The sequence below is a fragment of the Lissotriton vulgaris genome, chromosome 8 (genome assembly GCF_964263255.1).
Source record: "Lissotriton vulgaris chromosome 8, aLisVul1.2, whole genome shotgun sequence".
In the NCBI taxonomy this organism is placed as follows: Eukaryota; Metazoa; Chordata; class Amphibia; order Caudata; family Salamandridae; genus Lissotriton; species Lissotriton vulgaris.
The window spans coordinates 17548457-17565287 of NC_141696.1; the positions used below are offsets into that span (position 1 = coordinate 17548457).

General features: G+C 44.4%; 1 protein-coding gene across 1 annotated transcript in view; it reads right to left on the bottom strand.

Moving 5' to 3' along the window:
- Nucleotides 1-16831, bottom strand: part of LOC147693242 (tyrosinase-like) — a 121522-nt gene that overhangs the window by 70352 nt on the left and 34339 nt on the right. Inside the window, exon 2 of the mRNA XM_086933203.1 lies at nucleotides 1181-2005. Coding sequence (XP_086789329.1) covers nucleotides 1181-1972 — 792 coding nt within the window. The 5' untranslated portion in view covers nucleotides 1973-2005. The remainder of the gene's footprint in view (nucleotides 1-1180; nucleotides 2006-16831) is intronic.

A 16831-nucleotide genomic window follows, 5' to 3' on the forward strand; every position in this document is an offset into this window, starting at 1 on the left:
ATGCACTTGGTGTTCAAAACAGCCAACACGTTTCACCCAAACATGGGCTTCTTCAGGGCAAGACAAGTGTTCGTCGGAGCGCCTCGAGGTAAGATTTGTGTCCAATATTGATCAAGTCTGTGTTGTGACAGAGGATATACGAGGTAAAAAACCCTCTCAGTAAAGTAGCAAAGGTGGTCCGAAATTTAGAAGGAAAAAGTAATCTTCCTTCTTTGGACTGATCTATGGTAGGGATGTTGGTATTTTGTTGAAGTGATCCGTGTTTGGGCAGTCATCAGCAGTGTTTCATCCTCGCTGGAGACGGTTGCACCACCATCGACAGCAAGGTGGTGACGCTGGACGGTGGTGACGTCACAGGTAAATGTGGAGATACCTTGGGTACGGGAATGTGGGAAACAAGTATGCTTGCTCAGCTTAGGGAACCTATAGAGAATCGTACTTCCAAGGTGAAGAAAAAGAGGTTATTTATTTTAATGTATTCTATTTAAAGTGTTTTATATAGCCCTGGCAAGACCAAGGGCATCTGAGCGCTTTACAAACATTGTCAAAGGCAGAGTTGGATAATATAAGTTCCACAGTAGGGTCTAGTCCGTGTCCAATCAAAGCTTTTCATCGGGAGAACCAACAATATTGTACAGTTAAGGGAGGAGGTGCCTGCTGGGATTCAAGTTGAGTGGTAGGCACTAGAACCGAGGTGCTGATTGAGGAGAATGCTGTTTCAATTCTCTTTTGAAGTTCCCAAAAGAGGGGTTCATTCTGATATGTACTGGGGGGGAGTTCCCTGAAAAAGAGCATGGCTTTTTGTTTGTGTCATCTGGTGGGGGGGGGGGGGTATGAGAAGCAGCGCCTCATCTGTCTTGCCTTAGTGAGTTTGGATTCAAGGTAGGCTGGTGTTCCTATGTGAAGGAGTATGTGAGTGAGACAGGCAGTTTTGAAGCAGCTACAGGCTTCAATCAGGACCCTCTTTAGATCTTTTAAGGAGGGAGAACAACACAGCATGGGGCCAGTACAATCATTCTACAGACAAGTAGTGGCTTCGGAATGACCTTCAGGAAGTCACTGCTCAAAGCTTGTGTCTGAACTTTCATCATCACAGGTACTCACAGGTACTTTGCAGGTCATCACTTACCACAGTCCACTAGCCTTGTGGGGCTGTTCCCGGTAGATGTAGGTGACATACCTTCCAGTGGGAGAAGATGCTGTACGGGCTGAGGGATCCATCCAGAACACTAGCTCCCACAAGATCATCCGTGCAGATACCACATGTGTTGTTGTCCTTTGTCCAGTCCCAGTAGGGCATGGATATTTGAGGGTTACAGGTCAGTTCCTGTAACTCCTGTTCTAGACTCAATATAATATAGCGATGCCAAGTGGAGAAGGCTGAGCTTCGGTGGATGAGATCCTGGAGCGTCCTGGTGCCATTTTCAAGCAGATACTTTGAGTTGAGGTTGTGTGACGCAATGAGGCAATCCAGGATGGAGGCATTTTTAAAGGTATATGTCGTCGTATCGTTCTTCATGGTCCCACCAGCTAGAATAACAAATGATTTACTCATGGTCATCTTAGCTAAATTTAAGGCATTGATTAAGTCCACCCTCGCCCTACATGAGAGGTTGCGAACTTCCTGCCGAACGACTAAATGCCCTTCTCTGCAGTCATCTCCATGGTGATTGAACACACACCGCCCACAATCGGGCCCAGAATAGGGATAGTTGCAAATACAAATTTCTTCATAGAATTTCCTTGGCCAATTCAGTCGTTTATCTTCTACTGGGTGGCCAATTTCATCCCTGAAGCCTGGACATGGCCCGCAGTACCCACGACCGGAAGTTTTCCCACATTTGCTGCCATCAGTCCAGGTGGGGCAGCAGTGCTTCTTAGATAGCGACTCCTGAGTCGCGCAGTCCCGTGGGAACTGTGTGCGCACTGTGGGGACGAGGCACAGCTCCAAAAGGGAAAACCACAACAGCATGGCTCTGAGTCTGAGGCCGGATCCTGCGGCCACCTGTGAAGGATAAGAGGCAGATCTGAGATTAGGGCCTTGTATTTGAAATGAGGAAGCAGCAGTGCAAGAGGAGAGATGCAGCAGCAGACAATGGAAGGGCACAGTCATCATTCTCATTGAGTGCTGTGCTAAGAGGAACTCAGAGGTTACTGAGAATGGGCGGCCCCAACATGGACACCAGAGATATAGCTGGCTGAGGGGCACATGGAGTCCTAAAGAAGGGAACATGGAAGGCTAGCACAGGGTCTTTGAGCATTTATTTGACAGGGGCATGGAGGAAGGACACAGACCAGGGGTCATTTCTGGGTCACGGTATGGCATAGTATATTTTATTAGTTCAATATCAATGCCAATTAGGCAATTCAACCACACATCTCATAACATATCAATTAAAAGACAATAGTCAAAAAAATCTTTAAAATCCAATAAAACAACTGATGTTCACATACTGATCAATATCTCCAACAAAGGAGCTGCAAATCAATACTCCATTTAAAAAGACTGAACAAATAAAACTTGAAAAGGTAGTTGCTAATCAACCCCATCCCCGGTACTGGTTACATGATATATAAGCCATCCATACCACAACCACAGAAATACAGGTTATTTACTACATAAATGAATTTGGCAATAGTAAACAGTTGATTTACAAAAATAACTTGTTAAAATGAGGCAAAGTGTGCAAAACGGCACAAAACTTCACGGTCGTGGATTTACAAATTAGTGACCAAATAAAAAGCTTACATATCCATGGTTGGCAGTGTTGTGCAAAGAGCAAATAACGGGCCATATTATCAAGAAAGGGCGATACATTGTCGCCGATTTTATAGGCAGGAAACTGCCGCTAAAGCGGGGATAATGGGCTTGATAATATGCACTTGTGAATTCCAATAGAAGCCCAGGTTCCGGTATTACCCTGGGCTTCTATGGGGATTCACAAGGGCATATTATCAAGCCCATTATCGCCGCTTTAGCGGCAGTTTCCGGCCGATAAAAGCGGCGATAATGTATCGCTTTTTCTTGATAATATGGCCCAACAATATTTATAAAACGAGGACTTAGCAGCTAGCATTTCTGATATGAGACAAGCATTTTGCTGGAGCTCAGCATACTGACTTAATATTACATTGCTGAATTATCCTCTCCAGATCTCTGATACGACGTACCTGTAGGTGTCTAACAACCGGTCGCAGCAGGGTTCGTGGTCACTGAGAAAAAAAACTGCAGGGTCCTGGAGCACAGTACCTGAGATGCCTACATGGGTCTACTCTGATTGGAGACACATCACCCGAGTGGAACATGTGCAGTAGGAGCTGCTGATGTCCAAAGGAGTGGTCCAACAGAGGTCACTAGGAGGTCCTGGGGCTGAAGTGGCCTGAGGGCAGCCTGATGGCACAAGGGATATGGATTTGAAAGTGCAAGCGCAGGTGATGTCTGGAGTCAGTTAGAGAGGAGAATTGGGAATGTGGGGCGTGTGCATGTTTGTACTTGGATGGAGGGGGCCACACCACACTTGGGGCACACTGACCGGTGCTTATCTTAGGAAATAATGTTAGGGACCTGTATGTCTGAGATTTCTCAACAAGGTACTTAGGGCCTCATTTACTTTATTTGCTGCAGGGCAGCCCCACAAGCCTTCTAGCTGCGCTGCACTAAGTCAAAAGAAAAGGGCAGGAATGTGCCATATCTATGAGACACCGTGCACTCCTTTCCTCTTGTACTGTGCCGGGGCTCCAATGGCTGCCTTGTACCAACTCAGGCACCCTTGCACCGTGGTGCAAGGGTGTCTGCATTAAAATCAGGCTGTTTAGTGGAAGAAGGGACACCATCCATCACAAAAACAACCCTTACACCACGACTAGGGAGGCATAGACTTTTGATGCATTCTCAGGTTTACAGCATGGAGTAAATCTAGAAATGTATCAAAAGCCATAGATGTTACGTGGAAACCCCTACTGCAACGCCCATGCCACACCTCTCTATTGCGGCGTGAGCCAATGTAGTGACTGGCCTGAATTGCCTCACACCATATCTACGAGGCCATGAAAAGCCATGTGGGTTTGGTTTATGTGGCCAGGTACATATGGGTAACCCCAGTGCCCCCTGGAACATCTTAAAGAGTGAAGTTCCGGTGGCGTACTGGGCATGTAAAAGAGCCCCTTGGTGTATTCAACTAAAGGGACCAGAGGGCGGTTTAGTGCTGCTGAGTGAATGGTTAATGGGGATGCAGAATGAGAAAGAACCTGATGTCTGTGCTCCATTTCAGCATCTCCATCAAACCTCGAAAAGAAAATCTTCCCAAAGTGTGTCTGTCCACATGCACTGTCTGATCTGCAATCACCTGAATCTGGTAAAGGTGATCCAGTGTTGCCCCTCTGCTTCCACAAAGTGAGAAGCAGCTGTAGGAATATAGGATACTTCTGCCCCCATCCTTTGCTCCATCAGAGCTGCAACACCCAAAGAAGAACATTCTAGGGCCTATGTCACCCAGTTTGAACCCAGTTACCATTAAACCCCTCACCCTAATTATTGACAGAAAGCAGATTCTTCTCTGTGTTCTTGCCTGACACATCCCCTAAGCTAGTAATTACACCTAGATATAGTAAGTGGGTGGAGTCAGTGATGTGACTTCTTGGGTTGGAACTGATTGTTTGGGATGAAAACTGGTCAGTATGGCTTTTGACTTGACCTGAAAGGAGTCAGTCTGTTGTAAGGTCTCTGCAGATGAATAGCTTTCTGAACAGCTATGTTAGTGGTGGTCTTCACATCAAACTTTGGTTGAGAGACCAAACAGCATAACACAAGATAAGCATTTGGTGAACTGAATTATTCTTGGGGAAGGTTAGGCTGCAACCTTGAAACAGAGCCCTTAACCCATCCTCTCCACCTCCCAAACTACTATTCCCTCCTGTCCCATTGAGAACTTCCCCAAAAACAACACATTATGGATCTCTTTCAAAACCTTTGATGAAATTGCCATCCACGAGATTCTCAGATCGCGAAAATCGTCACCCCACTTCAATGACCCTCTACGACCCAATTTCTGCAAGCAGATCTTATCCTCGATACTCCCACTCTGGACCAAGATTGCTAACGGTTCCCTCCTTCAAGGCACTATCCCGGATTGCCTAAAATCCGGTCAGGTTTCTTCTATAAAAAAAAATGTCATATGCAGATCAAACTGCCTTTAACAACTAAACCATCTCCAATATTCATAATGTGGCAAAGCTCCTTGAAAAATGTGTTCATATCCAACTTTGTAACCACACTGAACAATTCCGACTACTAGACCAATTTCAATCCGACTTTTGCCCAGGGCACAGCACGCAATCGGCTATGACACACATAGTGGACGATGCACTAAAAATGCTGGATCAGAATCAATCTTGTCTCTTAATCCTCCTTGTCCTATCGTTGGCATTTGATACGGTTAAGCATGACAACTAAGCATGAGCAAATTTTGCGGATCTCGCGTTCGCGAATTTTGCGGATTTGCGGATTCGCAATCCTCAAAATCCGCGAATTCCCGCGAATTTGCGGATTTTTTTTTTTTGTGTTCGCCCGTGTTTCTGCCAGTTCGCGAGGGTTTTTACAATTTCGCAATTTGCGAACTTACCTGTCGGGTCGCAAGTTTTGCGAACTTGTTGTTTCTACGTGTCCAGCCTGTTTGGGACACTCTTCTTCATCACTGCCACTCTCTGTCACCACTGCCACTCTCTGACTACTCATGCCACCCTCTGGCCCACCCATGCCACCCTCTGTTTCATCACCACACCCTCTGGTTGTCCAGTGTACATTATTTTCGGCAAAGCAAAGCACACCTTCCCTGCCTCAAGTGACCTGAATTAATTTGGGGCTGATTAATGTGTCACAGAATATTTTTTTAGCTGGCACCTGCTTCCTTAGTGCGCCCTGATTAGTGATCTTTTGCACTTGCTAAGTGATTTCATTGTTGCAAAATTAGTTACAACACCTGCCCTGCCCCAACTGACAATAATGAATTAGGGGCTGATTAATGGATTTTAACTTCCAGCCTGGCTCCTGCTTGTCTCCCTTAGCTGTAATTCAGGACCTTTGTGGCATATGTGTAACTATTCTGAGGTTCAGAGCAGGGTCACATTATAGTTTCAACTGGCAACTGAACTCTGGAGGGGCCCCTCAGGAAGCACTACAGGAAATGGCTACTAATGATGAGCCTGAACTTTTGAACCTGGTAAGTAGTTACTTTCAGTTTTGCTAAGATCGTATTTCTGCAATTTTGCACGTATTCGCGGGGCGCGAACTCACGCGAACAGTGCGAGCAGTGCGAGCAAAATCCGCTGCTCGCGGATTTGCGGATTTTGCGGGAGATTCGCGAATCTCGCGGATTGCGAATTTCCCGAAAATCCGCAAAATCCGCGAGCGGAACGGATTTTCCGCCCATGCCTAATGACAACTTACACTGCATGGGGCTATCAGGAACAGTCCTTAACTGGTCTCTCTTCTACCTCCATAAGAGGACTCGAAGAATTATGGTTAATCACTTACTAACACAGACCACTCTGGTCACATTAGGTGTCCCTCAGGGCTCCTCACTTTCACCCACGCTCTTCAACCTGCTCATGGATCCTCTGACAGAAAGTCTGAACTCTTCCAATATCCACTACCACATGGGCGCTGCCGAAACACAGCTTTATTAAAAGCTAACTCCCCAGAGGACATCAGCTCTCTCCACTCAACCCTTTAAAAACTCAAACTTGGCTAGTATCTAGTCACCTCAAACTAAACTGTAGTATCTTCTTGTTATGTTTATAATGTTCCCTTTTACCTAGTTCCTCGCTGCTCAGACAGTGTGAGTGTTGAGTGGGAAATGTTGGTGCCTGGTGTGAGTGTCGACAGTTTAAGATGGGCTGAGCAGCAGGCAAGCTGCACCTGGTGGGGCTGTTACCACTGTTCTTATGGACTTCAAAAATTACTTTAAAGGTACCACTCGGCTACTTCTACTTGATTACCTATATGCATGGAACTTTTTTGTTACATTTTGGAAGTGATCTAGGGGCATATTACCAAGGAGGGTGATAGGCGAATATCGCCACGTTAGCGGCCGCTAAGCGGTGATAATTCTATCACTCTATTAACAAGCTGTCGCTAACAGCAGTTAGAGACAGCTTGTTGGTGATAGCGAGCTGTTTGGGGCCCGCTTTACATGTCAGCGATATTTATGGCTAATGAAATGCAAAGTGGGCGTACCCAACCCGTTAGCGACTGACAGCAGTTGCTAACGTCGCTATCGCCTATTAGCAAGGCAGGCGTAGCGATGGAAATATTCACGCTAAGAGCGAATATCTCCAAATACTAACACCCACCCAGACCAGCTCTTAGCCATGTTATCCAATGGGAGGTGGATAACATGGCTAGGAGCATTTTGTCGCTAATGCGTGAATATCCCTGTATTCTCAGCGATATTAACGCATTTCGCTGCTATTGCCTGGATTTTTTTTTGCTTTTGTGATAAACCTTGGTAATTGCAAGTTATCTCAGCGGTAAAAACCAGTGATGTGCGGCAATAAAAATATTGCCGCTAACCCTACTTAGCGATAAATATTGCTATTTGTTGGTAATATGCCCCCTAGAGACTAACTCACGCTCTACAAGTGATCTTAAGGAAGTTAAAGATAACATGCCAAAGATGTCTTCAGGTTGGAAAGAACCTACAGAAACTACAAGCGCAGAGAGCACGCAAAACACGTATTGGTTTACTATTGACCACACAGACAGCACAAGTACATTTCCAGGAGGAAATGGTCGAAAAGAGACAAGACAGACAGCGCAAAGTTGTTTTTGTAAAAATTGTGACATGTCAAAATAGTTTTAAATGCTGAAAGAACCTACCACAGACACTGCAAGTACATTTACAGGAGGAAGTGTGGACACAGAAGGCAAAAGATCCACAAGAAACAAAAGAAATGGAGCATCTCAAGAAACAAGAGAACCTGGGGCAACATGCCTCACAGCCCCACCAGTGCCCCTCACACAGGACAGCCCGAGCCCAGGCGTGCTTTGTTCACAAACATAACATCTATTGGACTTTAAAGAAACAAGAATGATGTGCTCCCTCAGGCTCAACAAAATACAGATAGCCTCACAATTTGCTTGATGGGTGTTCCGGTTTTAATGCTGTGCACATTGACATTTTCATGGGCATTGGATTTTTGTGCAAATCTACACCAGTCTTGTGTACTCTCACAACAATATACTGAAAGAAGTTTATCTCAGCAGGTACGGCAATCTGCGGTGGGAAGTTGTCTCAAAGGAAGGTCTGGCAGATTTTGGCAGAGGTACAAATTGAAATGGAAGTGTAATCCAGTCTAACTGGCTACACCTCTGAATACATAGAAATAACAGGACATGTGAGCACACAGGGGCAAGTAAATTGTGTCTATACAATGGTCAGTGGAGTCATATACATAGAGTCATCATTTTTGAGTACTGCCGGAGCGGTAACCCTGTTGGTCGAAATTTCAAATGAACAGCATCACGCTGTGTGGGCAAAAATTTAGTTTTCGGTGTTAGTCTCGTGTGAGTATTTCTTTTTGTTTTCATTGCCTTTGTTCTTTCGTCTAAATGTCAAATGTCAAAGGTTCTTATATAGCGCCTTTTCACCGAAAGGTCTCAAGGCGCTTGCTTTGGTAACCATTCCTGGCTTTTCCCTGTGAGATAACCTCTACTGGGCATCCCCAAGGTAAAAGCCAGGCATCCCGCCGCGGTGGGGCCGTAGTGGGGATTAAGCAAGCTATTGCCCAGAGTTGCAGAGTGTGAACCCATGATTCGAGTAGGCACCGAAGCGAGAATTATAGAGTCCGTGGACACTAAGGGCTCAGACCCTGCCGCGTCGGGAATTGAACCCTGGTCCCGGGTATGTCCTCTGCTTTCAGGTCTGTCTCCTCTAACCAGTGAGCCACTCTGCTCGAGGTTTACCTATTGAATCCCCACGTGCATACCTCCACGAGGATCATTGTACTCCTAGGTTCCTAGGTTCCAGCTCATCTGTTCACGCAATGCAGCACTTTTTGGTGCACGGACGCACCAAGAGCCATTCAGCATGCACGTTCACTGCATGCCGCCATCATTGTTGATGGCAGTGTGCTGATTTTATTCAGTCTGTTAGTTTCTTTAAAGAGGTCCGGTTTTGCTGCTGTCAGGACATCTTTGCATACAACTGATGGCATGCCTGGTGGCAGTGTTGACAGTTGGAAGATGGGCTGAGCTGCAGGCAGCGTCTCCTGGTGGGGCTGCTACCACTGTTCATATGGACTTAATAAATAACTTTGAAGACACTACTCGGCCACATCTACTTCACCCACGCTCTTTAACCTGCTCATGGATCCTCTGACGGAAAGTCTGAGCTCTTCCAATATCCACTACTACATGTACGCTGACAAAAGACAACTTTGCTTGAAAGCAACCTCCCCAGAAGACATCAGCTCTCTCAACTCAACCCTTTAGAAAACTCTAACTTGGCTAGTATCTAATCACCTCAAACTAAAGACTCATAAAACTGAATTCCTCCTAATTGCTCCACCCAACTAGCCACCGGTCGTTGAGGAATGGTTGAAACATCTAACAGCCCTCAACTGCATTCCACAGGTTATTGACTCAGCGAGATCACTGGGATTCATTCTTCACAAGAATCTCAACATGCAAAAGTATGTCAGTACCACCACCAAAGGGGCGAATCACCAATTGAACATTCTAAGAAAACTAAAACCCTTCCCCACTACCAACGATTTTAAGCATGCAGTGCAAGCCCTAGTGATTTTTAGGTTGGTCTATGGAAGTGCAAACTTCTCTGGACTGACCAGATCCAAACTGGCTCCTCTTAGTGCTTCACTCTGCGCTGCTGCAAGACTCATCATCGGCTCAAAAAGAAACAACCACATCACCCCTGATCTGAAATCTCTTAACTGGCTCCAATACAAAGATTGACTAAATTGCTTGCATGACACATAAAGCCCTTCACTTCAAAAACCCTGGGCATCTCGCTCAGAAGCTCAAACATTCCAGTAGCTCCACACCATCAAACAGCTCTGACACCTTTCTTATGAAACCAGAGAATTTACAAGAATAAAACTAACAACTGATCTTTCTCTAGAATTGTCCCGAGAATTTGGAACGCCTTGCCCCCTGAAGTCAGAAGGAATCCAGTAACAATTTTCTTCAAGAAAGAAGTCAAAGTACTCCTTATGAACAAATTTCTTCCGTAGATTCTCTGATACCTTTCTTCCTCAATCATATCCATGACTACTTTCCACCCTCCCATTTCTTGACACTGCCTGCCTCTACAGTTTTATTGACTATGGATCTTTGTCTTCTACTGAGTTATCCCTCATTTGCTTGTACATCGTGAATCATTCTGTCCCTCTCGGGTTCTAACTATATCCTGTATTTTTCTTCTTCATACATGACTTTATTGTAATCACAGTGCTGCTCTCTGCAAATTTTGTAAAGTGCTCTGATATCCGCAAGGGTCAAGTTTGCGCTATAAAAAACTATCAAGATAAAAATAAACAAAATTGTTCAAGGAAAGCATCTCTCTATGGGCCAGAATAAATATGATTAGCTGAAAAAACCCACAATGAGCCCCAACCCAAGAAACAGAGTTTAAGAAGCTTCCAGAATTGCAGGTGTTCTTAGTAAACCGATGGTTGGGGCATCCAGGAATTGGGTACTTTCATTATAACCATTGGTAAGTTTCATGCTAAGGACCTTATGTAACATTACTAAAAGACTGAATCTTACTTGTCCATATTAAGGATGTGTCTACAGAATGAATTGATAGTGGTGAAATAACTGCACTACACTGATTGGGACTGGCAGCAGCAGTTCAATTTCAAACACAAGGAGATGATGGATGGAGCACTGAAACTTTTCAGGCATTCACCCCCAGTCAACTGATCCGGGTTCAATCCATGATCATTCTTTAGCTCACTCTGCCACCCCAGTTCAGACATGGCCATATGCAAATCAGTTTGACCCTCTGCCTCATGGGAACAATCCAGCCTGAACTGTCAAGTAAGGTCTTCCCTGGACCAGAAACCTAGGGCCGGTTTTGGGCTAACACCCCTCATCAGCCAGGCTTGCATGAATCCAGTTGCAAAGTGAGCAAGGGACCCACGTCTGGGCGTACCCTGTAGGAAAAGGGCTCAAGTGTAGAGCCATATTGAATGGTTGTTTGTTATGTGGACAACACACAACCATGCAATACGGCTCTACACATGAGCCCTGTCCTTACACCTAAGTCAAGGGGTACGATTAGTATGAGATTGTGTCAAACATTGTCATAACTTTCTCAAGGTTGTGTCCCTATAACTGCATCTGTTTTGACCAATGACAGACCACTATTCACTTAGGATAATGTGCCCAATACATGACGAATAGTATAGACTCCAAATCAACACAACTCAATACTGTGTTCCCATAAACTTTCCGTTCCCTTAGACAACAGATTTTTAACATACCCCCCTTTCAACGCCATGAACGAAATGCATCCTATCTCTCAAGCTTAGGATATACAATAGATTGTGGGGGCTTAGCCAGTATGTCATGTTCAAATGATGATACATTATGCCAGGCTTGTTACTTTTTAAACCCATCCTTTACAGTCCAGGGACCCGGAGCCGCAGCCATTTAGGCGCTAACAAATGTTTTTTGTTCAAACATATTTGAAACTACAATCTCGCATTGAGCCTCATGTGAGCATGCCGTATGTCACATATAAAAATTATCGAGAAAAGGACACGGGAACCCAACTCACTAAGGAACCGGGGTAGGTAAACTATTAACAAAAACAGTGGTTCCTGTCGAGTAATAGAATCAATGTAGATAATGGAATGAACAATCGCAATGAAAGGGTTAAAATGATGTCAGAGGATGAAGAAACCACAGTCGCCTATGGTTTTAGTTTGATACAATTGTATTTTATATTTTCCAAACAAAAACATAATTTTATATACAATGAAAAAGAGAATGTGCGTAGGGTCCCCAGTGAAAAACAGGAAGTGAAAGTATTGGTGACATAATTGTGACAATATTTTACAAGGTTTCCAAAGTATTCAAAAAAGTCGACCATTTAACAATCAGTATATAATACTCAGCAGCTATATACAGTAATACGCGCTGTTAATGGTTCTCTTTCTTTAGTTGCCGGCGACATTTCAACCCTCTACGTGATCTAGGGTCTCATCAGGACCTAAGGATTTTAGGGACATCAAGAAAAAATAAGTTAAGTAAGCATATGGCCCATGTACAGGCACAAATGCGACAAAATGGATAAAAGGGCACACAATTCAAGAGTCCCTGATGGATAGAGTGCGCAGCCGCGTGAGGTGTGTGTGCCAACAGTGGGTGAAAGAGAGAAAGTATGAGATACTCACAAGGACACCCAGCCGGGTACTGATTAGGTGAGAAGAAAAAACAAAGAAAAGAATGTTTAGTATAGGGGCGGCAGGTAAGATGGTAGGAATGCTCTCAGGGCTGCCTTTGCTGTTGATAACGCACACCGAGGGTAAGTCTGCGGGCATCTGAGCACTGTTACTGTGGTGATGATACACAGAGGCGGGTATGAGGATGGTAGTGAGGAACTCTGTTGAGAATGGCCTGTGCACTTATGGTTAATATTCTATGAATTATATCCCTCTGGGGACTGTTTTTACCTGGAGTCGGGATAATCACATGCGGTGCTATCGCGCTGACCTGTGGATCACGAATATTCAGAATGGTGCTCCTTACCTGAGGATAATAGAGGTGACCAAATTATAATTGGTCTGAATACATAAGGGCAGTGGAGCAATGGGGGGCAAAGCCAAGTGTTCTTAGCTAAAAGTGGTGTGAAACCTATCTATAGGAGCCAGTATTTTTCAATAAAAATGAATCCTGTAATGAACAGGAAAAACCGATTAGTGAGATAACATGGAAAATGAAGCTACTGGAGGTCCTGTGCATGCACAGCATCATCTGGTTCTTACCTTCAATTAATAGCAGTCCTCACAGTGCGTGACAATCCATAGGCGTGGGAAGCACGACAGCGTTCGTTCGTCTGCTGATAGCCAAATGGCAGTGAGCCTGTGCTCACTCTGCCTTTAAATAGACCATCTACCCGCCAAGAACCGGAATGACCTGCAGGCATCACAGTCGAATGCTGCAGCACCCTGTCATCCGCGTTTCAGTAGAAAAAAGGTTAACAGTAAAAAAAGACTGGGAGTAGACGGTCAAGAAATAAGTAGACAGAAGGAGATTGCAGGTTAAGGGATAAGGTTATAATCAGGGGCGGCCTTAGGCATGTGCAAGCTGTGCACCTGCACAGGGCCGCCGAACCCGAGGGGCCAACACACCAATACATATCCTTAATATAATAATCCTCTGAGGATGGATATATATTTACGTGGCAGCCCCTGGCAGGGATTTGGCGGCCTCGGCTCTGTTCTACTTCCAAACACCCTGACTCCCCAATCCGGGGCTCCCTACCTACGCTCCCTGCCCAGGGCCGCCATGACCCCCAATCCGGGGTCCCCTACCTACGCTCCCTGCCCAGGGCCGCCATGACCCCCAATCCGGGGTCCCCTACCTACGCTCCCTGCCCAGGGCCGCCATGAGCCTAGAGCCACCCCTCTTATAATGTTCAAAGAAACAGCTGCGGCACAGAAGGGGCATTTTAAATGAAGAGTGCGTGCCCTTGAAAGTTTGTGTTAAGCTCGGTTGTAAAAGCGGTTAAAAGTTACCGCATGCATCAGCCAGCAGTCTTGTGAAAGATCATGTTGTGAATTATAATAAATGGAGTGTGTGGGAGGCATTTTCATGTCCCAGTTGATTCTCATTGTTTAACATAATATATTGAAGCGTGTGTCTATAAACTGATAAGATTGTATGTAGTGATTTATATGCTTTTTACAGAGAGGGCCCGATTCACAGAACTAACTTAAGGCAAAATCCTAAACTTACTACTTTTGGTATTCCCAGAAGGCATTTAGTAGTAGTGAAGTTAGGATTTTGTCTTAAGTCTGTCTTAAGTCTGTCCTAAGTTTGTCCTAAGTTTGTCTTAAGTTTGTCTTAAGTTTGTCTTAAGTCTGTCTTAAGTCTGTCTTAAGTCTGTCTTACATCTTTCCTAAGTTTGTCTTAAGACTGTCTTGAATCTGTCTTAAGTCTGTCCTACATTTGTCTTAAGTTTGTCTTAAGACTACCTTAAGTCTGTTTTAAGTCAAATTTAAGTCAAACTTAAGACAAAATCCTAACTTTACATCTACTAAATGCCTTCTGTGAATACCAAAAGTAGTACGTTTAGGGTTTTGTCTTAAGTGAGTTCTGTGAATCGGGGCCAAAGTAATTGATGAGCGGTTTCAAGGATTAATAATTCATGATTATTTGCATCACCGTGTTAACAATGTTGTCATTTGTACCTAAATTTCACGCAGAAAAACATCACAATGTTAAAGTTGATGTACTTTGTACATTGATGCGGTGCATACAGACCTAATCTCTTACAGTTGGCATATTTACAAGCGACATTATGTTTTGGGAGGCTCCTACATAATTACTCATTCTCAGTAATTGATGCTATCCTACATTATATAATAGTTAGAATGTGGCAGGATGAGCATTCACGTTATGTTAGACTTTTAGAACCCATTTTATTTTTAGCCATACATTTTTATAAGCGCTTATGTTTGCCAAGTTACCGAGAAAACATCCAACACTACAACTCCCATGAGCCCGTGAGCTTGATGGTAGTTTAATGCATACGCGTCATCACTGCAAGCCATGCTTTCAGGAAATTAGGAAAAATAGGAACACCGGAGCGGGGCTGCCACAGACGGGGTATATAAAACTCATTCTAACCTACCGCTTGTTACCTCCGGTTGCTGCTTCTTGAAGCCCAGGGTACCGACGGACAGGTAAGCACATAGGAAGAATCCTTATACTATGCGTTAGTTACGCCACCGGTTCCATTTAACCCCTTTCAATGCACTGCAAATGTTCGCGCAGTGTAGTTTTTTTTTTAAAAAGTGGGCGGGATTCGGATGGCCCCCGGACGTCCTCCGCACACGCCCACTGTGACGCATGACGGCCGGGGGCCGTCGTGAGCATGCAAGGGGTTAAAACGCTACTCTGGGGAAATGTCTAATTGAATTGTAATTCTGGTCTGGTAACTGTTGTTTTTACTTTGATTCTTTCTTGATAGATACCAGCAGGTGAGAAGAGCCTGTAAAATATGCACTAATCTTCCATTTAGAAACATTATTTGGGGCAATTTCTAAATTAATTATATAGCTAGTCTGGCGACTGACGGTTTTTCTTGTTGGATACCGGTGGTGTGTGGGACATGTAAAACATGAGACCCATACTACTGGTTTCTATAACCTTGGGAGGCACGTATATGAATACCCAGTATACGGCACAAGCTCACCAGTATGTTTTGGCGCCAGATGATTTTTTGGCATATAATATAGAACCATAGACTACGACAAATGCGCTTACATAAATCTTAGGCTTTGAGCTTACCTTCTGTATGGCTTCATAAAGGAGTAATCCACACTGCACTGTAATATTCCTTTACTCCCAAGCTTTCGATTGGTACAAAGCAATGGGTTGTACCGTAACAGTTTCATCTTTGTACAGCATTTTGCTGTTATAAGCTTGGAAACACATGTAATAAACTCTTAGCACATCACACCTTGACTGGGAATATATATACGTGTTAAACTTTGTATGACCGTGGTAATTTCTATGAATTCCCGCATTCGATACTGGATAGAAATTACAATGTGAACAAATTGATTACAAATTCACTAAGCTGCGGGTAGACTTGTTTATAATTTTGTGTCTGATCCCTGCCAACCTTTTTTCTCTCGAGCGGTGCCTCCCATCCTGAACTGTTGCCAGGTGAGGTGAGGTTTCATACTCCTTCTCTAAGGGTAAGTTCACTTCATACAAATTCAACTTCAATAAACGCACAGATGAGTACTAATGACTCACTGAGTATAAGCTGATAAGAATAAGGCATTTTGATCACTTTCTCGGTTTTTCCCACAGGCATCACCAGTTCATCGTTTTCCAACACAAGGGAACTTTCTGGTGTTTTAGGTTGTATTTGTTTCAAATCACATTTGAGTTACACTTATTGTTTTCATTTCATCACGCAGTAGAATTTTTGGGAGTGGGGGTCCGTATCCCTCACCGCGGCCACCAAATGCTGGAGGCGGGAGTCCCTGTCCCGCCCCCCTGTCGCCAAGTGCGAGATCCGGACCCCCTCGTTTCAACGTTAGGCTAAGTAAGGGCAGCGTCTGAGCTAGCCCTGCTCACCGCCTTCGTAGCTTGGCACGAGCAGCCTGGCTTATCTCCAAGGCATGAGTGTACAGTATGTGCAACCACATTCACAGCAACCCAATGATGTCACCACAAATAGACTCCACACACGTTTTTATAAAACGAGTATAATCTTTATATAAGAAGATATACTATATGACCACAAGATACAAAAACAACATATAATAATGGGTAGTATTCCTTCCAGTGGATTGGTAGGTTGTAATCCCAATCACTGCTTCTAACCAACAGTTAAGCTTACTTCTAACCATTTCCAAAAGGTTAGGCAGGTCGTATTGCTAGAATCACACATGCTGCAAAAGAAAAGAAATACTGCAATGCGTAACGATATACTCCTCTACAGTGCAATAGAGAAACAATGCCTTAAGTAATGCCACAGTCATGTACCTTGCAATAGAAGGAATAATGCAATGGGTATCACTACCAGCATGCCCTGTTCAAGGAAGAAACAAAGCAATGCGTCACACT